The following is a 22105-nucleotide window of genomic DNA, read 5'->3' as shown; positions in this document are numbered from 1 at the left end:
GTACATAAGTAAATGTAATATGTTACTTTCCACCACTGCTTTTAGGACCTTTAAGACACGATTTGCAGTTTTTTTCCCCCCAAGTGCAACAAGTATAAAGAATATGTTTGAGGGTAATAACAAAAACACATACAGTACAGTGAAGAGTGTGCAACTCATTGATTGATCTGAACAAGTTAAATCCCAAGTCTGTAGCCTTGTCATGCCTTGCCTTTAAGGAACATATCAGTCATGATGTGAAAATAGGTTAACAAATTCAACATACAATCATAATATGGAAAACTTATGAGAAATCCATGTTTTTGCTCCTGTTTATAATGAAAATTTTAAAAACATATCCAAGTATCTACATCTCATTTTATTCAACATTATTGTACAATATAAACCATTCTATAGATTAAATCATGCTCAACTCTACCAAGTGAAGGAGAAGCATACTTAGAATAACTGTTCAATATTTTTACTCAAATGTTAAGACAATGAAAAAAAATTATTGCATCCAATGGCATAAAATGAGAGCTGGATAAGGCCAGTGACCAACAGTGTTATGATTCACTGATAACGGCAAAGTGGAAATAATGCTAAAAAATGTTATCATGAACATAGGATGCCATTAAGTGCAAATAACGATAACAAAATTCAATGATAATCTACAATTCTGAGATGACTTCTTCACATTTCTTTCATATGGCATCATTTATTCTGTGCAGCAACGACCAACTGAGTGTGACACTGATGTAACACTGAGTTGTTGAAAGACAAGTCACCACAACGTGTGGCACAGTTCCACTGACATCCGGGATTTAATGCTACTGTTGCTCTTTTCAGTTCATCATAATAGGTTTTGCTGAAACAGTTCTGACGTCCTGACTCCTGAAGTATTTATCATTATGGGAAGGCAGTGAAAAAATACGACCCCAAATGAAGTGAATGCTATCATACCGGCATTTATAGTATTATTTTTAAAAAATGTGCATGTTGTAGTTTAATCTCTGGTTGAGGCTGTTGAGAGTGCAGAAGGATGAGTTGTGCTGACTGGGAGTGTGAAGGTTAGTGAGTCTCTCCGTTCACCGACGAGCCTTCTCCACGGGGCGAAGAGCATCTGGAGACCCCTCGTTCAGTGTTATCAGAGCTTGAGCCACTTTGACTGTGTTGGTCTGCTGAGGCAGCACTTGTTGAAGTGGATGTGGGTTTGGCTTTCTCCTTAAAGTCTGTGATTATTACAGTCAAGTCTCCAACTGTGACCTCTAGATGCTGGGCGCTGCTCCTGTCTATGTTTTTTAACCTGGGCCTGGTGAAGAGAGAAACACACACAAAACAGGTTTGAAAACTGACTGGTGGACACCAGAATATGATGAGCTATTCTGCAATTTTTTTGAAAACATGAATTCATTACCTCATCTTTTTATGGCTTTTCTTTTTCAGTGTTGGTTCTTTATCACTTTTGTCTTTCTCTGATTTTTCTTTCTTCTCCTTTTTGAGGTGTGCGGGTGGTGCAAACTGCTGATTTACTTGCTGTGCAACCAGCTGAGAAACAGGTCGCGGCTTTCTGAAAGAGACATAAAAAGAAAGTTAGTGGCCTTATTGGCCCCTGTAAATAGGGTGAGCATGTGGTTTAAACTGCTAAGCTGTGTAACTAATATAAGCAGGAGAAGCAGGTTGCTTACAACAATCATTTAAAATTAAAAAATTGACAAAACGTTAAAGTATAGGTTCACAGTTTGTCAGTACTGTCTTAAAGTAGTAGCCAGGTGCCCATATGTAAACCGAAACAGGTTTTGCTTTCAATCATCATTCCTCCTGGCCATGAAGAGATCACCCCTCTTAATTTGATTCCAATGTAAGTGATTAGGCACAAAATCTACAGTCCTCATTCTGTGTAAAAATAAATTCTGAAGTTTATCTGAAGTTAATATGAATCTTCAGCAGTCTGGGTTATATCAAGTGGGTATAAGCCTCATAATAACTCAAGATAAACTGGAATTTTTTTTTGTACAGAACTCCATCTCTTTTAGTGGAAGTATATAAAGAAGGGATCTCTTCAAAGCCAGTCTGAACAGGATGAAGGATTACAGCAGGCAAAACCTGTTGAACATTGATCCTTGTTTATCCTTTTTAAGACTTGAAAATGTGTGAACCTCTCCATCGAACTATGATTCTGACAGGTGTTGAGGTACATACAAAAATTCCTTAAGGAATTAGCATAAGTCAGATCATCAGTGGATTCAGCGTGACTTTTCTCACGCACTAGCAATGCAGAAAGGTCAGGGTATTAATATTGTAGATCTGACTATGTAAGACTACCACTATCTGCTTCTTTACATGATCCGGAAAACAATGGTCATTTAATCCTGCTGGCTGCAGGTCCCAGAAATGGAACTGAAAGAAACATCTAGTCTCAAATTCAGGTTTGCCATGCTTTATGTTTGTAATTTTCAATACATGTATGTCACAGTCTAGAAAAACCTGTATGGTATTGGTTGCACTGCAACTTGACAGTTACAATCTTCATGGAAAACCCAACATATGACACTATAATACTGAAGCAGTCACATTTTTTCCCTCTTTTGCTTCCCCTGCTATCATCATTTTAATGTTTAATCTTTTCCAAGTTCCTTTCCCTTTCTATTTCAGAAGCATTGGTGAAAAGTTTTAGAGTGATGGCCTTCAGTTTTGGTGAAAGATGCCATTACGACACTGTTGCTTAGCAGTTCAGTGCATATACTGTCTATGGTCACTCAAGATTACTCTGCATACATAGAAAACAGTGATCAAGTATGTGGTCTTTTGAGAAATTCACAACACAACACAACAGTGCAGTCAAACTGGTCAGGAATTAGAATATAGAGGTATTTCATGACTGCCCTTGACAAGAAATGCTTTCAGACACTTTTTCCTCTTTCAAAAATATCATGTGTCTAAGCAATCCTCTGACCAGTAGCTTTAAATAGACTCTATGATGTATTGATAAAGAAATTTGTGGGTAGATTTCCAGCCATTAATCATTTTCACACGCCTGACAAGTACCTGTATCAGCAAAAATCACTCGGATTATTGAAATTATGTTATGATATGTTATGCTATTTAATGTAATTGATACATTTTTTTGTAAATTTGTAGCCTGGCTTACTCTCAGTCACAACTTCGGCTAAAGCAACCAAACAAACACTCATTTGCCAGTTCATTGGGTCCACCTAGCTAAAACTAATACAGTCTAATACAGGAGACCTGCAATAAATCCTACTTTATGAAAGTTCACGTTAGGTTTTGTTGAAAAACTTTTATAGAGAGGTATTGATTTAAGTCCATGGTCATGTTGGAAGCTGTGGTTTGTGGTGCTGTTGAACTCTATTGCATTATACAGACAAGTGTTTCTAATAATTAGTCTCCCCTACCCCCATTGATATATCACCTCAGTATAATGCAATACAATTTAATAATATAACAAACAGGGCAAAAATACTCCCCACAACAACCTTCAATTTTGACCAGACACAAAGAACAAAAAAATGTTCAAATAGACTTTTCACCCCAGACTATATTTATTCAGTCAACTGTTGGGTGTATTTTGTGCATTTTCTCACAACATGAACTTGTAAAGGTCGAAAGCTTGTGAAAACACTGAATCTTTTCTTTTTGTAGCTCTCAGAAGTAGTCGAATTTGCAGAATCCCTCTCAATTCACAGAAAAAATACTTAAGGACATGGCCTCGGTGTCCTCACTTGTAGATTTGGCCCTGACCAAAGATTAGTCTTCGTGAAGCTAAATCAGAAACTCTCGAACAGTTTAAACAAAAACCCGAACATTACAACCTTGCCTTAGGATGTATTGCAGGACTGTTGCAACAGATAGGTGTTTCTAATAATGAATGTACTTTTAAATCATGCAGTTGAGTCTCGCATTTCCTTAGCATAAAATGACTTCGTGAATGCAGGCTACACACAGCTGAAGCTGATTAAACACTTGAGCACTGGTTTGATGGTTAAAAATGTACGGCTACAGTCACTCTTACCGTGTTGACGTCCCCTTCCTGACATCACACATCATGCACTTGAACGCCTCAGCGCTGTTCCTGAACGTGCAGACGCTACAGTCCCAGTACCCATCGTCGGAGGATGGCTTAGATTGCCGCTTTGGCCTTCAGACAAAAACAAAACAAAAACACAGTGATAGCGGCACGTTTTCAATGACAACAGTAATTTCAAAGACAACCTGTTTGATAAAGATGACCCGAACGGAAAAGAAACGCCACAACAGGAAGCATTTTCTGCTCAGAAGTCAGTCACTGAGAAGGGAGCTTTCAGTTTACACAGTGCCCCGTATTAAACCAGCAGCCAGCCGCCATGAACACTTCAGTAAAACAGCTCCATCCATTGACCGAGCTCTCTGTTTTCAAACGACCCAGTGGAGTCTTCATTCAAAGATACCAGCGACGCTTTTACCTTGTGGGACTCTTCTTGTCTCCCATTTTACGAAACTTCGACTCAGTGGAGTTGAAAAGGTTCAATGTTACAGGTGAAAAAAACGCATTTAGCTGCTACTCAGCTGTCGTGGAAACTCCTGTCGAAGGATGGCCACGTGACAGGGGCTCACCCAATCACTTCTAATGTAATCACAACAGAGGGCAGTTATAACTGTGACACAACATTGATGAAAGCCGCTTTGTAAAACATACAGCATAGTATAAGTATGAAGTGCGTCGTATAGGACACTTTAATAGGGACGTAAACACGTACATAAATTCTGTTTAAAAACCAGCACTGCAAATAACAAGCCCGAGAAATGACCTAATTAGTAAAAATATATGTAGAATGTGATTTGGCACAGGATAGACATATAGTGATTTTTCTGGTTTAGTTTTTTTTAAATCACATTTTATGTTTGAGGAATTAATGAAATACAACTAAGTATTGGTACAGCTTTGTGATAAATCATTTACTAATGCTTCACGGATATTAGCCAGAACAACTTTTTGGTTGCCAGGTTGTGAAAAACCTTCCTCCAACACAACATTTTATTTGTCTTTTTAGCTCTTTAATTCAATAGGGAGACCTCTCCAATGGACTATTTGATTACTTATCTGGGACCCAGGACCAAAATCCATTTATAAACTGTTTGCAACTGCAGACTTGTTATAGTATAAGGAACTTACACATAGAGTTTGACTGGCTATTAAATGATGCTGATGTCAAACTCAAAATAGCACACATGTAGAGAAAACAATATGGTAATAGTGAAATGTTGATAGTAAGAGCTGGTTTTATTAATTGGTCAGTTAATAATATGTTAATAAGTTCCCATTTTGTTGTTTGAATAACTTGCTTGACCTACTATGCTACACAACTATAAGTATCACATACATATCACATACCTACAGTGAAGGAGGTTTGGCACAACCTCTGGGTAAAGAAGAGCATAGTTAGGGTTGGGGTTAAGTGATACTGAGGTATGCCACTGTGGGCAGTGGGCTGGTCGTGATGAAAAAGCATCCTGATGGGAAATGTCTGTGCGGTCCGACTGAGGCCTGTAAAAGCTGCTGGAATTGATCCATACCGCTGGTTTGTGCATAGACTGTAGGTTTGTACCAATGATGTTGTTCAGACTGAGGAGGGCAGCAATAAGCCATCGCAGCATTTAGTGTGCCGCACCAAAGAAGAAGAAGAAGAACCACTGCATCTACGGTTGTTTTGCTTTTACTTGCACATGTAGGCTACGCGAAGAGAAAGCTCTGTGCTGCAGTGTAAATTGGCTTTAAGTGAAGTTTCCTTTTTATGTGAAACATGTAAAACGCACTTTGTGGCCAGCAGTGTTCACACTATTATTTGGTGAGTGAGTTTCTTACGACTTCATCTTTTGCTACGATGCTAACTAGCCAGGTTTGCTAACAACAGTTCAAACGCAGCTTTCTAGTCCAGTCATAACATCATACATTTCAGCAAAAACACAGAGTCACTTATCGCCATCTGTCAGCAGTGGCTCTAATGTGTGAAGTCACATTGGTGTCACTCATGCGGACTGTTCACATTCCCCAGCGCATTTAATATACTGTGATACACTCAATATTTCCAGTTAAAAGAAGGAAAGCGGAGTAGCAGCGCTCCATGACGTGAAATAACTCATAGTTGGAGGTGGTGTTGAATGTTGTTGAACTGAGGTCAGAGGTCATGTGTGTTACAAAGCTCTTTTGGTATGTGTGTGATCTAGGGTAGGGCGAATATGCTCATACGTTCGGGCTATCTTATCTTATCATAAACAAGGCTGTTTACTGTCATTCTCATAGGCTCTCTGTACTGAGATACCTTAACCTTACCACACAGGGAACCAACATCATTCCTTCAACAGTAAGTGAAAATAATTCTTATAAAACAGTGTTGTGGTGTCTTCACCCCACTAATCCTGTCTATTCAATCCACTTCCTGTCCATATCAAATGTTTGAATAAAAGTTTTGTTTTTCGCAGTGGCTTATCGACACAGTCGAAAATCAATTAGAGAAGCGTATGAAGAGCACTTCACGCCGATTGATATAAGAGAGGTAAGTAAAGATTTTGTTTTGGATGGCAAATATCAATTAGTTAGACTAAGGACCTTGGTAATCAGTGAAAAGAACTGATTAGTTATCAGTATCCGGACACTGTTATTGTTGTTCCTTAAGTTGCAGTCTTGAGATTTGCCTCCTATGACTGCGGTAGGTGTAGTGTTATTTTCAGTCACTTTTTGTTCTTTTGTAAGTTACTGTTTAGGATGATATTGATGTTGTAATCACCTCTCATGACACTTTTTTTAAAATCACATTATGTATAATGCTGTATGTATATTGTATGTATAATAATGACTAATGCTGTGCACGCTGTTGTAATTAAATTTGTCTGGCTAAAATACATAAAAAATATTATTTGTGTTCTCAAATACCATGAACCAAGCTAGTCTTTGAGACCCTTAGACTGTAGAATGAATTGTATTTGATTGATTATCGAATGACTTTAATGATGATACTTACAAACATTCTATGTCTACAAATTGAATCTTGTGTCAGGAACAGTTTAATCTTCAAACAATTTACATTCAGTGTCTGAATTAGGGAGATGCAGTCTACACCGCCTGTAGCACTTATAATTCATTATTATTTTAAGAGTTGTTCCTATTTGGATTCACTCTTGTACTGGGTAGTGATGCTTACAGAGTGAAATGTAATGTGTCCTGGCAGGTGAAAGTTCATCGAGTTGTCAATATTGTTGAAAGGAGGAGCTCTATGCCTCGGCCGGGGTTGGAATATGACAGAGGTTTTAATGATGACCAGTGGTATGGTGGTCCTCGAAATTACCAGGATGCAAGAGAATGTCACGATGAAAGCAGTTACCCGCCCAACGATCGTCGATACTTTGACGAAAACCCCAACTTTGGCAACTTTCGCAGAAATTCCCCACCCCCACCCCCAAGAAATGTAAGAAACCTGTGGTATGCATGTTTTCTCAACTAAATTCTGTTTTGTCTTAAATAAAATCATAGTACTATAGCCAAAGTGTGTGTTTTAGTGATGTATTATCTGATCATTTTTAGCTGATCAAATACAAACATCAAGAAATGGCATACTGATGTGTATGACTCTAACCAAAGTATCTCAGAAAGTTAACAACAGAATGGCATTAGTTTTAATGCATTAGTTTAATTAGGTTCTTGTTTGCTTTTTGTAGTTCCCAATAATGCACTAGCGTTTCCCAATTAATGTTGTAATTGTGATTTTTGTTTTCAGGAGGGCCTGTACTCCCAACAGGGTTATGGCAGAGATGATTTGAGGCATCAATTAGACTCAAGGTAATTTATCTAGTCTTCTTTTTTAAAATGTTTGAAATTTGTTAATTAATTAATTTTTGTTTGTCCCATCCTGTTAATTTCAGATAGTCAGTTGCTTCACCGAATTCTTTGTGTAATGCATCAAACTGACCTGTAGGTGGAGGCAGAGTTCTATGTATTGAAAAGAGAATATTATTAGCTTGATTTATTGACCCTCATAGCATGTGTCTTTCTTTCCATGTAATATTGAAATAAAAAGGGTTAACCACAATAAGCATAAAACCACTTTAGATTATAAATACTTTCCCTTTACATTCCACCCAAGACAATATAAGAATAGAACATCAATCAGTATAAATTGTTGCAAACAAAGTTCTGCTTTGGAAAATAGATTTAGGAAGCATATCTCAATTATCTGTGACCACACTGCTCTTAAGGTAAGTTTAAGAGCTTAACCCCACACAGAGCAGGTAAGTCCAACAGTTCTAACTCCTACATCAACACACACTCTTTTCGCCCTGGCCACTTCAACATACCAACCGTTTACGGGCCCAGGCCCCCTTTTTCCAGGAGTCATACCAGGCTAGAGAGAGGGACAAAGGGCACTAGTGTCTACTCACTCAGCCAAACAACCCACCCCCCACCCTCTACCCCACCCTGAGAGGAAAAACAGCTGGACCACTCCTCCTTCAGTCAGACACCCACACACGTCTCAGATATTCTGAGCAGTTTATATGTTGTTGTTTTTTTTTTCGTTTTTTGTTTTACATCATTTTTGCATGACATTCAAATTTGTGTCAGATATTTTAAGGTTTATAAATTTACCAGTAATTACGAGAATTTGCAAAGTTCGAAATTAACTTAAAATGCCTCTGCTGTATAGCAGCTGAGGTACATATTGGCCAAATTATTTAAAGGGTGAAAACATGCTTACTATTAAAAAACATTTAGTCTACCTAAAGTGCAAATTTAGGCCCATGATATACGATAGGTACTGTGATTCCTGGAGTTTTCTGGAACCATAAACACACTGTCAAGATTTATATTCTGCCACCTGTGAACAATTTTGCACATGCGTTGGTGGGTATTCTGAGGTGGTGATCACATTTAATTGAAGTGTTTGTGACACATTCAACATGGACAACAGCTCAACCTGGTTGATTTTTGATTTATCATAATGTTTTGGGTCTTGGCAGTGTACATGATAGTGACATTGAATGACAACTTGTCAGGCTCAAGTTGCATCTCTCGTGACTCTAACATATGTTTAATAAAAAAAAAAAAAGTTTATGCTTCAGCTTCTCCTGTCAAGAGGCAGCTGATTGTCTCTCCCATGTCTGTCCCATCTCCCAGACAACAAAGCAGGATGTCTGTCTGTAGGATTCATTTTTGCACAAGGCACTTCAGTGGCTATGTAGACAAGGGGGCAAATATAAAATGACACTTTTAACCCTAGCATGAGACCAGTCATACCAGGCTCTCTAAGCCCATGCAGGGACACACACTAATTGGGACGAATGGCGTATCCTCAGCGGCTACATGTAAAGTTTCAGTAGCTACGCTATGACCCCTTACCATACAGCTATAAAGCAAACTTTAGCGTTGTGGGATAAACACAAGCAGTGCGTCAAGGTCATAAAGTTTACTGCAAAGTCTTAGTCACACACACTTGAATCACTTTTCTTGCACCCTTGAGGAGGTTTTGCCCACAGATCATGAAAAGACTTAACAGCCTGACGTACAGCCCCAAGTTATGAGTCACTGTCTTAATAAACAGTCTCAAGCTACCGTGGTAAATTAAGCGTTTTCTTGTGTTTGTGCAGTGCATTTATAAATCCATCCAGTTAATTGAATCTTGGTTGTTTTTTGTGCTGTGTCTAGTCATCAAAGAAATCAAAGGGAAGGAAGATGCAAATATTAGCAGTTGTTATTATTAGTTTGTTTTATCTCTAAGGAGGCACAATTATTTTTAGGCTTCATGACTCTGCAAATTATTGCATTGGCCTTTTCATTTCTTAGTTTGATGACTGCCAGTGTCAAGAGAATTCTTCATATGGAAAATTTCTGCCTTGGCAATAAGGCCTGACCTTTTAAATGTGTGTAAGTTCTGGTTGAATGTCTGCCTGATAAAAGCTTGATTTACCTTCTATAGAGTTCTTTTTTCCTAAATAAAGTACACCACTTTGTTTCTGTACCCTAGCCTTTTGATGTTCGTTTTTTACTGCACGGATGGCAATTCAGTGTTTGGCAAATGGCAGGTTGAGTCTTGGCTACTTCAAACACACCATGAGTCGTAAAAGTTTTAGGTCTTGTTAGACCTGCTCTTTGTTTGAGATGTGGCTCGAGTTCAGGCAGAGGTCGTGACAACCAGGTGCCTTTGGGTCATTTATACCTCTGGACCTAAAGGTTGCTGTTCAGACACAGGCTTTTCTTTGAGTCTGGAAAATCATAAAAACGAGTTGCAGTGAACAGTGAAATTTCACCACTTACTTTAGATAATTGCTCAGAAATTGGTCATTACATTACATGGTTGAAGGTAGCAGTGTGTTGTAACGTCAGCTCCATATTTAGCTTGCGCATGGCTATGCCTACAATTGAAGACAGATAGTAGTGAAAGAAGACCAAACTCGGTCAGCCAACTGTGGCTCGTGGCAAAGTGGAAGATTGCCTCCATTCCACAAATTGATCAGTGTGCCACAGTGCCCTGCTGAGTCTGAATTTAAGTCTTGGTGGTTTTGCCTTCTATTTATTCTGTTTCCATTACCCATTCAAAAGTGTACACTGACAAATACTTCTGCTTCTTAAACCAGTAAGTGATGACAATGATGCATTCTGAATTTGCACTCATTATACTCTTGATTTGTTTATCATGTTTTGCCTCGACCTTTGTTTACAGAGCAGCTTTGCGAGCCAATATTATTTTCAGTCTGTATTTTTGATGTTTTTCAGGAACAATGGCAGACCTATCCCCTATTACCGCAGCAGAGGTCGAGGGTCAGGCCCTCCTCGGCGGCCAGTTCTGGACAAAAAAGCCAAGTCAGTCCCCTCACATTCATATGGTTTTATACTATACAGTAAATCAGCCGCCAGCTCTGGAAGTAGGCAGGGTTGGAAATCAGTTGTCTAGTTTTTGATGGAAGGGGTGATATTCCATTCAGAATTGATCATTTTGGTCTATAAAGAGCATTGTTATTCCACATGCTATTGTATTAATTGATATTCAAATGCACAATTTATTGCCCACTCTTAAATTGTACTGATAAAAATTAATATCCGGTGTAAAAGCTTTTCATAACGGGAAACATTATGTTTACCAACAACCTGTCGCATGCCCGCAGGTCTTCTCTTGTATCTTACGCTTTGATTGTTGCCTATTTCCGTAGAGAAGACCATGATGACTACAGGATCTCTCCGCCTGTTGCAATCATGCGTGACCGCTCACCTCCTCCCACCGGAAGAAGAGAAGCCCAACCACCTGTACATGGGCGCTCTGGGTCAAATACCAGCAACAAGAGTTTCTCCCCTGAAAGGGACAAAGGCTCAAACCAGCAGAGGCGTAAGTATTATGTCTCAATTACAAAAAAGGGCCCAGCACACCAGTACTAATGATCAACGGTAAATGCGATGCACTTATATAGCGCTTTTCAAGTCTTAGAGACTCAAAGCGCTTTACAATACATGCCATATTCACCCATTCACACACACATACATACATACATCACACCCATACAATGATGGAGCAGCCATCATGGGCAATTTGGGGTTCAGTTTATTGCCCAGAGACACTTCGACACGCAGACTGGAGGAGATGGGGATCGAACCACCGCCTGTCTGATTAGTCAACGACCCACTCTACTTCGTGAGCCACAGCCGTTAAATGTACATGTAACACCATCTAAATTTACATAGCAAATATTGAACTGTTCCCTGTTTGTTGTCATAAAACTGTTATGCCTTAGATATTTTAGCAATCCTTCTATCATCTTCATCTAATGTTGATCAGGCAGAGAAAAGGTAAAACTTGTCACCTTTTCAAATGCGTCAGGGCATTTTCCTGCTCTATTGTCCACCTTTGCTTTCAAATCTTTTGCGCACAACTACGCAGTAATAGCTGCCTAGCTGCTTGACCTGCTGCCCTAGTGGATAGTATGACGTCCAGTTACAAAGCTCCACTCTGAAATACATGTCACTCTGTGATTGGCCACAGCATGAAAAAGCTGAAGGAGCATAGATGAATGGGAGAGCAAGTAGCCAGTAGAGTTTTGAATTTGTAAACCTTTATCTAAAACGTTTGTTCTTGCAGGTGTTATACCTGCTGTCATTTTCCCATCTTAAAGAAACATATGTATAATTACAATGTGTAAAGGAATTAAGCCATTCCAGGTGAAGCATCTGTTTTCAGAGGTGTAGTGTGAGGGGCCAGGGTATGCTGAAACACGTTAAGATGTTAATTACACTAACACCACGTATTTTTAGAGGCTGGGAAAAAGGATACCCTTGGTTTATTGGGGTGGTTTGGCTTTGGGTTCAGAACCTGACCTTTTCCTCAGTGAGAAAGTGGTTCATGTGCTGGCTTAACAATGTCTTCAGAATCACTTTGGGTCTGTCATTTTACACGCTCTCTTTTGTGACTTTCACAGGCTTCAGAACTTTAATTAACAATGCTGAGCTAATGAAATTTATGAATTCAGTCTGAGGGAAAGAAGTGTGGACAGCAATTTCTCCAGTGCTTTGGTTTCCAAGATGCATAAACATATTAATGTCTTGAAAACTTAGCTCTATGTGGTACCACCCTTTGAAGATGCAATAAAACAGTTGTACCTCCCAGCTCCACATACATCTGGGACACTAATTAGGGCAGCAGAGCAAAGTACACAAAAATAGGGGTTTGGTGATAGGGTGTGTGTACCAGGCTTTGTCATACACAGGGAGGATCTTTACAATGTCTTTTTACAAATCTTGATTGATGATGACTATTATTAGTGAATAAGATTAGGTCTGTTGCCACGTATGCCGCCATCCGCAAGGCTTGGTGTAGGGTGCGTTTGAAGGGCCGTTTGAAACTTGGTGGACTGGACTCCAGCTATGAAAACTGGTTGCTACAGTGTGGAGTTCCACTTAAGGTGCGTCTCCAGGAACTACTGAGTAATGTCCAGGAACTTTCTCAGGGCTAAAAGTTCCTCCTGCGCATTTTTCTGAGCATGGCCAAAGCCCCGGGAACATTAAGCAAAATAAGTCCACTGACGTATCAAAAGGAAATTGGTTGCCTGTTAAGTCAGTTGTTACATGTGATGATGACAGATAAAGCAAAAATGGACAACAAAGCCGAGACTTCAGTGTCAGTCCATTGGTTGTAAAATCTGTTGGGCTGCTCCATCCTGATTATTGTCGTTCACAAACTACAAGCAAAGCAAGGCGTTTGCACTTGTGTTTTTAAAAATGCTGGGTGTATAACAGTGATGTGGAAAATGCTTCCATAGATGACCAATCAGCGATGTTTCGCACACAGTTTTCAACTACATCTTTAATTTCGCACATTGACCATATGCGGTCCGGCCATATGCTAAGTTTTGACCTTGTCTTGTTGTAAGTGAAACTGACAATCTGAGAAGCAGAACCCATTTTATACAGCAGTTGGCCGAACTATCCTGCTCATGACCACTTTCAGTTGTGTGTACAAATGAGGTCAACACAATGAATAACCTTCAAGCAGAGACTGTCTGACTGTGTGCACTGATAATTATTGCATCAGTCTCCTGTGTTTGATAGCATGCCAATTGTGGCCATTCAAAATAGCTATAAAAACTTGCCTTTTGACACGATGTCATATTGAAAAGTTTGTTTTAAGCACGCCCCAGCCTGAACACTGTTGTTTGTGTGTATACTCCATAGTCCCACTGAGGGACTTCAATTAAGATGTTTTACCTTGGCTTACTCTAATAACAATGGGAGATTCCTTCAATAAAAACAAATAACTTGACTATATTTATTTTGTTCTAGACACATTGGAGCCAGCAGAGTACAATATTTCAATTTAGGCACAGCTGAACTCCTCGGCCACTATTGTGTGGGAGGCTCCAACAAGGGAGTATTAAAAAAAACAAAACAATGATTTATACTTTTCGGCTGCTTCGTAATGCCTTGGTGTCACGATTGTTCACAATATAAGTGACTGATTATTTAATTTCTCACAGTAGAAAGTAATTGTTCCCTGTTGTATTTTTAAAATTCTTATCTTATGGCATTTTTGCAGAGAGTTAAGGAGTGTGTGTAGAGAGAGGGGAATAAAATACAACTCAGGTTCCCATCCAGATTTGAAACAGGGATGCTGCAGTTTACGTGGCAATCGTCCCAGACCCCCGACCCACCAGGATGCTCCCCTGGGGTTTATTTTAGTACTGTGCAAAATTAAATAAAAGAATGCTATGGTAACCCTCATGTATTCTTTAGATCGCCCTGTTTTTATGGGTGTCTTCCCTTTGTCAGAACTTTGTGTTTTCCGTGATAATTAGGATGATTTTCTGCCTGTTTGCTCACCGTTCTTTATATTTCCTTCTTTCTTAATATTTTGTCTGTAGAAAAGCCAAGTGTGCTGACAAGTCACACTCCCAGCAGCTCTGTGGAGGGGTCTCCTCACAGCTCAGGGTCTTCAAAGGTAAAAGAGCTAGTAATGCTCGGACAAGAAACATGTTGCATGAGAAAAATAAAATACAGTAGCATCTTCCTTATTGTATTCTTGCACCTAATGTAAGGGCTGGGAAAAAATTTCCCAGTTAATGTGAGTTGTGTAGAGGTGTGATGGAATATCAATATACTGCAATTACAAGGAGTAATAGTTTGTCTAATTCACCTAATTCTTGTGGCCCACACAAAGGGCATTCTGTTTGTGTTCATTATAGTCTCTGATTTCGTGTAGCCTGACATGGATATTTAACAATGAAATATTCATGACATTTTTATGTACTCTATGATGAATCACAACCCACCTGCACAAACCCGAGAATGCAGCAGCTAGAACAGGATAACCATAAATACTATTAAATGCTGGTGTAAAACAAAAAGAACACAAAGACATGAAGTCATCACATCACGCACAGGTTTATATTATTGGATTAATTATCCTTTTTCAAACACTGTTTACATGTGCATTATTATGCAGTGATAATTTAACTTTAACATATAAAGATAAAATACATTATTTGTAGTCAGTGGGCCAAAAACACCAGTATGTTACTGTAAAGACTTAAATAACATTTCATGGACATTTAGTTTATGTTTCCTTTCATTGCAAGTGTAACTAATGCATTTGTTTTCACTGGGTCTTCACTTTGATCTTTGGCTGTAAGGGTCCTTTAACCAGATAGATGTACTGTATTCGGCACCTCCATGTCTGTTTACTGTTGACATGTGGCATGCATAATGAGACGTGTATGAAAACAAGAACTCAACACCCGTAAGAGAGCAGAGTTGTCTCTATTTGAAACACTTTGAAATCAGAACCAGTTTCTAAACCTGGTGACCTCAGCTCTAACCCTTAACCTTTGGCCCGCCAGGAAAAAACTCCTGCCTCTGTAGCGGATTCAGAAGAGGTGGTGGCTGCCAGCATGGAGCCAAAGCCGACACCAAAGGAAGACTTCAAGACTCGCCGGTTGGAAGCCATTAAGGCTAAGGCTCTGGAAATTGAGAAGGTAGATTTGATCCATGAAAATCCATGAATTCTCTTGACTCGTTGCTTCTGCTATAATATAGCTTTATTTAACCAAGTATCAGCTATTTCTGTTCTTAAAACAACTGGGAAAATCTGCCAATGAGGGGAGATTGATTTTCTTGTTTCCACTACAAACCTTTACATTATTTTCCTAATAATAAAGGAGCAATCTGCTTTGTTCTGTCTTGTTTCAAGATACCGATATTCATATTGAAAACGGTCTTGAAAATAGAGAAACACAAATAAGGGAAACTGTGGACTGACGTTATTGGCATTTTCTTATTATGACATTCATTTTGTGTTCAGCCTTTTCATTCTAACATGAGGCTGACCCCTTATTGGCCTTGATGACCCTGAATATCCAGAGTCACAGTGACTACACAGGACATGAGCACAGGTCAGGGAGGGTGTCAGTGGGCAGATGTTGAGAGATTAAAGTGGTGCCCTACTACAGCACTGAGTGGTGCAGATTCTGAACCGCATTGTTTATTTTACTTGTTTTAAAAAAAAAAAAAAAAAAAAAAATCTGTTTTGTAAACTGCAGCTGGAAAGTTGTAGCCACAACAGACTGAGGTCCTTATTGGGTTCACCTTATCGTGTAGGTGCCCCTTGTTACATGTGTGAGCTCTACCCTGATATCGAGGTGGGTCATGTATCCAGTCAGTGATTTTACACTAGCTGTATAATGTCGCTGACAGTATTGTATCCGATGAAGTATTTGCTGGTGTAAAGAAGGAGGATGAGTCAGCAGAACAATCCTTAGCACCTCAGGTTTTGACGCATCTTGTGGCCTGCTATTTGGAGTCGCACTCCTTTCCCTCCCCTTCATCGCTCTCCGCTACAGTACCACTTATCTGTTCCCGTTAAAGCAGGGCAGGAATTGCCCTGCAGGATGCAGGCGGCCCACCCACAGTGTGGTACGTCTCCTGGCATAAGACACATGCTTACCCTGCCATTTCCAACTGCTTCTACAGACGTGGTGAGAGAAACCAAAACCTCTACAGTGTCTTTACTGTAACATCTGCCCTGGGCTCAGTTAAACACACACTGATCCGTCACTACGGTGGATTGACAAACTGAGCAGATCTGTAGTGGGCAGAGCTGGACCTCAGATCTCCTTAAACTTGTTTGAAGGAGCTGCAAAAAACAAGCCTGTTACATTCACAACAAACGGAACTACGACATCCTTGTTTTATTTTTTGTCTCTCCTAATTTTCCTATTTTTCAGCAAGGTCTTGATACTGTGTATACAACCGTGTTCCATAGGAAATGGATTTGTCACACCAGCAAAGCTCATTGTTTTTTTTCAGCCAAGAGCTTGTAATGCATACTCTCTGTGGGTGTTTCAAGGTTATAAAGGAAATCAGAAACCTCAAACACAATCATTGACACAGTAAACATCCATGCTTATGAGACTGTTGGTCATAACATGTTTCAAAATGCTAAATCATTTCATAACGGGCCTAAATACCAATGTGTCGTTTTGTAAGCCTTCATCACATCATCTCATTTTCTTTTTTTCCGATGCAACAGAGGACCAGCGGAGCTCTTTGTAGGGACCACAGAACAAATCAGCGCTGGTAAAAAAGCATCTCCAACAATAGGAACTCAGAAAATATCCATTCAAAACATAACTAAGTGCCTGGGAGTGATTTTCAGAGGAGTCCGTTCATCATCTCAATCAGTGCAAATGAAACATATCCATTTCAACTATTAGCCCCTCCATCGAGAGGTCCGGTTTGCAGCTTGAGTGATTAAAATGGCTCTTTTAATATCCCCTAATGTGTACCAGCCCTCAAGTCATTACTCTACTTCCCTTATTATGCAGGACCCCTGCCGGCATCAGTGCTCATTTGAAGAGAGCCTCACTAAATGTCTATGTGAGTGCCTTATGCATAATCTCACTCAAACCCTTAACTTCCCAGCCCCCACACCGTATCCAGGCACACACTCCTGTCGGTATGTTCACAATTTGGACCTCCACAAACATCCGATTTGGGCAGAAGCCCACTTTTTAAGGCTCCTCCTGAAGGCCCCTAGTGGCTCCAGCCCCGTCCTGTGTGGCCCCTTAGTATCAGGCTTAAAGATCAGCTCATGGCTCCTACTCTAGGGAGTGAACTTAGGCAGAACCTCCCTGCAACCTTTTCTCACAGCATAAAGAGCACACTCAGGTCAAAAGCACCCTTCCTGTTTGTTCAAGTAACATGGGAGCAGCTTTTACAAAAATAGTTGGCCGTTTGAAGTCAGTCTCCTATTGTTTAGTACTGTAATAAATGTGGAGTGATGCCCTTCATCTCTAATAAATTTACACGTATAGCCATGTAAATGTGCGCACTTTATCGCTCACTGTCCATCCATCTTAATATATAGTTCGTAGTTCATTGTAAGGCCACTTTTTCCAACCCTTTCCTCATCCTATTGTGAAGCTTTCAAGTGTGTAAAAGTGTGTACATGGGATATAATGAAGTGAAAATGTAATCACTGTCAACAAAGGCTGTAGCTTGGGAAAAGCTTAGGAAGGTTTTGTTTTGAAAGATGGCAAACATAATCAACCCTAAGTGATTAGAGGGATACTGGTTTGTGGGACATACACCACATGTTTGTGTCTCATTTAGCCCTTGTTTCGTCTCACATCTTAAAACCTGGAACCAATTTTTGCTCCTCCCAAATAATGCTCACTGAGAGAAAATATTTAACAAAGGAGAAGTCTGCACTTTAAGAGGTATGGGTGTAGAAATCCACCTGAAATCATGGTGTGTTATTACATAGATTATGTAACAGAAGGTTCATAATCAACCAAGATGGGACAGCTAATACTGTGCACAGACAGAGAAGAAAACCTGTATTGTTGAAAGAAGTTGACCCTGAGCTCAGCTGGCCACACGTGTCGTGAGCCTCTCACTTCCTTGTGGTCGGCGGTGAGGACTATCATTATGTGGGGCCACGAATTCGCTTGACATGACCTGCAGACGTTAAAGCATCAGCCTGGGTCCAAACATCTCCCACAGTCTGGGATATTTCTGTCTAAATCTTCTTGACTTGCCCTCCCCATGCATTTGTACAGCGATAATAACCTGTATTGTTTTAATATTCATAGTCATAATATTATTCTACCCTACCATAACATTTGATACATTTTTTTTTTCCTTGTGCAGACAGCACTCTAAATTCATGTACTGTCGCACAGAATGTGGGTTAGGGATGCAGGAATGAATAGATAAGTTAGAATCAGCTATCTGAACATGCTGTAGCTGGTTCAGCAGGGGAATTATCAGGGGAAGAAGAACTGAACTCATGTAGGAGCTGGAGGCATTGCAGTGTTTTTTTTTTTTTTTTTAACATCATTGTAATTATCAGGTGGAGCACAAAATAGAGACCCTTCATTTTCTCCCACTAGATTTTGTGTGTGTAACTTTATAATTTCACATCACCTTCTGTAGCCGTCTCTGGTCCCAGTCTGACACACAACAAATTGTGCATCTGGGTTGTTTTTCATCGCCAGCAGGTTCTCAGTGGCGTCTCTCAGCCTTCTGCTTTTTAAGCATGGGACCTTTCTTTGGCTTGAAAACACAGTGAGTGGTTCTCATGTAGTGAATTGTTTCCAGCCTCATTGTTCCAAACTGAATGCCATAGTATTTTTGTTTCTTTTGACCTTTTCTGTGTGTTCAAAGTCCCAACCAGCTCAGCTTTGATGGAAAACACAATCTTGATACTGACAGTGGCATACTTCTTGTTTCTCCCAGTCCTGCACTGGATTCTTTTTCCTTTCTCACTCAGTAATGGTGGTCGCACTCCCGTAGATCGTATGTAGTGTATTGCCATGTTGCGGACACTTATTTCGCTGAAAAACCCTCAAGAAATTTTCATCTAGTACATTTAAGTCATGTGAATGTGATGGAATTAATTTGCAAAAGCTCTCGTGATCACTACACAAGTTGATGGATACATGATCATGTGTTAGCCGAGATACACATTATGTAATGTGTATCTAGGCACAGAAACAGCAGTTGCGGTTTTAAATTTCACCATAACTGACAGAACCCTGGAATAAAGCCGTTTAACCTCACATTCTGCTTAAGGCTGGACACTGATTTAAGTTGACAGGCAGCATTTTTCTTGTCAAAATTACCAAAGCTGATGGCTTACGTTTTATTGCATTTAACAGAAAGTTAATGTTAGATGAGATACTGTCATCTATTTTTTGTTCTACTACAAAGGCCTGCACAGCCCACATTCCTGTGATGGCTATGGAGCTGAACATGATGCAGATATACAGTACCTCTATGGGAGATAAACAGTTTGACTAAGTCACTGCTTTGAAGAATTAGGTTCTATTTCCTGACACTTGAGTAAAATTGACTAAGAGTGACTGGTTTCCATCTGATCAAGTGATTTCATGCAGCCAATCAAATCAAAACTTATTAAAGAGAGATGATAATATCAATGTTTTTGGAGGTGAACATGTCCTTAATGGTTACATACATGTGTCTGTTTGTATGTAGACATTGTGTAATATGTAGAGGTAATTGGATTCGATGTCTTGTATTGGACAGCAGAGTGGTTGTTTTTGAGCCACAGCAACACATTCTGTCTGCCCGAGTGACTCTAATTTGAAGGGAGAGGTGATGTGGGCTGCATTAACTCAACTCTGGAGGACCCCGTTGTCCCAAACTGCTCCTTGACGGGCCAGTGTAGCCCTAAACCTCTAGGCAGCTTCAGTATAGGGCCCCACATTTAGCCTTTTCTCCCCAGGTGATAAAGATGTTGTGAGCTTGCACCTGGGACTCTAATAAAGAACTTTACAGCCGTTTTGGGTCGGCAGTAAAATCTGTGAGGGATGTGAGGGAGAGATTGTTACAATGGGGTGTGAAAGAATGCTACAGCACCACTAACATACTCTGACACCTCATGTTCCTTTTGTTATGGGCGGACATGCACTTGAATAGGCTCGCTTACACACATCCACACACCTGTTTCCCGGAATATAGCAATTTAACAGAACTAGGTTAATTAAGTTCACAGGCGTTGATACAAGAGTCAATGTCTGTAGAATTCAAAGAGTTGTCAGATGGAGCTGCTCACTTGTTTGTGAGGGCATTTTAAATAATATCACTTACTTAAGAATTTCATTTAATACACAATTTATTTTTGATACGTGTACCTATGTGGATAAAAAAAATATACTTTGAGGTGTGTGATGTTGTAATTTGCAAACTTGCATGACAAACAAATGTTGAACTGTGAAGAGCAAAATGTGTGTGTGTTTTGAGTGTGTGTTGAAAGCCATAATTATTGCTATTTCTTGTGAATCATAAGAAAGAAACATCACTCTCAAGTTGATTGACAAACCTGTTTTTGATTATGATCAGAAAAGACCAAATGTTTATTTTCAGCTTCAATGATTAAATAACCCTTTACTTTATAGATGGACCAGCCTATAACATGTCATGATTTATTTGTACACTATATACATATCATTGTATCATTATGAATATTAAAATTCCTGACGTGATTGTTATATGTGCAGCATTACAGGCAGGACTGTGAGACATTTCGCACGGTGGTGAAAATGTTGGTGGCCAAGGAGCCCAGTTTGGATAATCTGCTGCAGGCTCCGCTGGATGAGAACCTGTCTGAGATCAAACAGCGCTGCCTAAATGACCTCAGGCACTTTGTGAAGGAGCTGGACGAAGTATTAGAGCAGCCGGACACTTCAGCAGACGCCACAGGTCACAAAACACTAGAGTAATAATATGGAATTTTTATCATCTTATTTCTGAGATAAGCAGAAGATTTCCCTATTAGAATTGAACAAATTTTTAACCAAAAATTTTTTCTACTTCTTGTATTTCAATTATGTTCTTTAATCAAATAATAGTACCAGTGATTGGTTTTTAAAAAAAAAAAGAAAAAAAAGAAGAAAGTATCAGATGCAAGCAATTTTTCACTTCCTGCATCATAAATATGATTTAAGACTCAATACTAGATGAAATAATTGTTGAAATGGATATGTTGTTACAATGAAATATACCTTTAGTATTTTGAGAAAGGAGCTGTCTGCTGGAGAAAAATGCACAATATACAATTCCAGCTATGAAATTAATCATGTTGTGGAAAAACTGCCAAATATTACTACATTCAGTTGATTACAGATGACATTTTATATTGACATAAGTTAAATGTTTGATCATTAAAGCAGGCTTGGTGGCAGAGGCTTGCTCTTATTGTTGAACCCTACTGATAAGAGCCCTCGCAGAAAGAATGAGTGAAATAATGCAACTTTCCTATTACAGTATTTTCTCAGTTGTATTGATATGTATTGTTCTGCTCTTCCAGCATCTTCATTTCTTGCAGCTGAGGCTGGCTAGATAATGCTAAGTGTAACACAAGTATTCTCAAACTAGTATCAAAGGGTCCAACTCTCCATGGTGTTTTGCAGTGCAGAACTTTTCTGTATAGAGATGATGTGTAGATCATTATTTGTATTATGTGTAGATCATGCATTTTTGTCTTTTGTTGAGTTTAACTGAACAACTTGTGAATATTTCCTTTTAGATTATTTGTAAATAAAAGGCCATGAATTAAGTGATGACACCTCTTGTTTC

General features: G+C 39.4%; 2 protein-coding genes across 2 annotated transcripts; one reads left to right on the top strand and one right to left on the bottom strand.

The window, feature by feature from the left end:
• Positions 1-337: 337 nt before the first annotated feature.
• LOC130175719 (YY1-associated factor 2-like) lies at positions 338-4587 on the bottom strand. The gene is made up of 4 exons (XM_056386228.1): positions 4443-4587; positions 4013-4138; positions 1397-1549; positions 338-1291 (listed from the first exon to the last, which is right to left on the bottom strand). Exons 1-4 carry the CDS (start codon positions 4466-4468, stop codon positions 1051-1053), a joined length of 546 nt encoding a protein of 181 aa, XP_056242203.1. The 5' UTR covers positions 4469-4587; the 3' UTR covers positions 338-1050.
• Positions 4588-5639: 1052 nt separating this feature from the next.
• On the top strand, positions 5640-22089 carry LOC130176207 (periphilin-1-like). Its single transcript, XM_056387158.1, has 10 exons — positions 5640-5825; positions 6281-6341; positions 6460-6533; positions 7206-7442; positions 7752-7813; positions 10742-10828; positions 11176-11348; positions 14371-14447; positions 15346-15480; positions 21028-22089. Coding segments are annotated over exons 2-10 (1068 nt in total). The 5' UTR covers positions 5640-5825; positions 6281-6340; the 3' UTR covers positions 21250-22089.
• The last annotated feature ends 16 nt before the right edge of the window (positions 22090-22105 follow it).

This window comes from Seriola aureovittata, chromosome 10 (genome assembly GCF_021018895.1).
Source record: "Seriola aureovittata isolate HTS-2021-v1 ecotype China chromosome 10, ASM2101889v1, whole genome shotgun sequence".
NCBI classification, from domain to species: Eukaryota; Metazoa; Chordata; class Actinopteri; order Carangiformes; family Carangidae; genus Seriola; species Seriola aureovittata.
The sequence above is the reverse complement of the archived record's forward strand: the minus strand, read 5'-3'. Positions and strand labels throughout refer to the sequence as shown.

Bases quoted from the DNA above. Each gene is read 5' to 3' on its own strand.
- LOC130176207 (XM_056387158.1), top strand. The intron at 7,443-7,751 runs GTAAGAAACCTG...TTTTGTTTTCAG, and splicing joins CACCCCCACCCCCAAGAAAT to GAGGGCCTGTACTCCCAACA. The intron at 10,829-11,175 runs GTCAGTCCCCTC...CTATTTCCGTAG, and splicing joins GTTCTGGACAAAAAAGCCAA to AGAAGACCATGATGACTACA.
- LOC130175719 (XM_056386228.1), bottom strand. From the start codon at position 4,468: ATGGGAGACAAGAAGAGTCCCACAAG. The intron at 1,550-4,012 runs GTAAGAGTGACT...TGTCTCTTTCAG, and splicing joins AGGAAGGGGACGTCAACACG to AAAGCCGCGACCTGTTTCTC. The intron at 1,292-1,396 runs GTAATGAATTCA...TCTCTTCACCAG, and splicing joins AAAAGCCATAAAAAGATGAG to GCCCAGGTTAAAAAACATAG.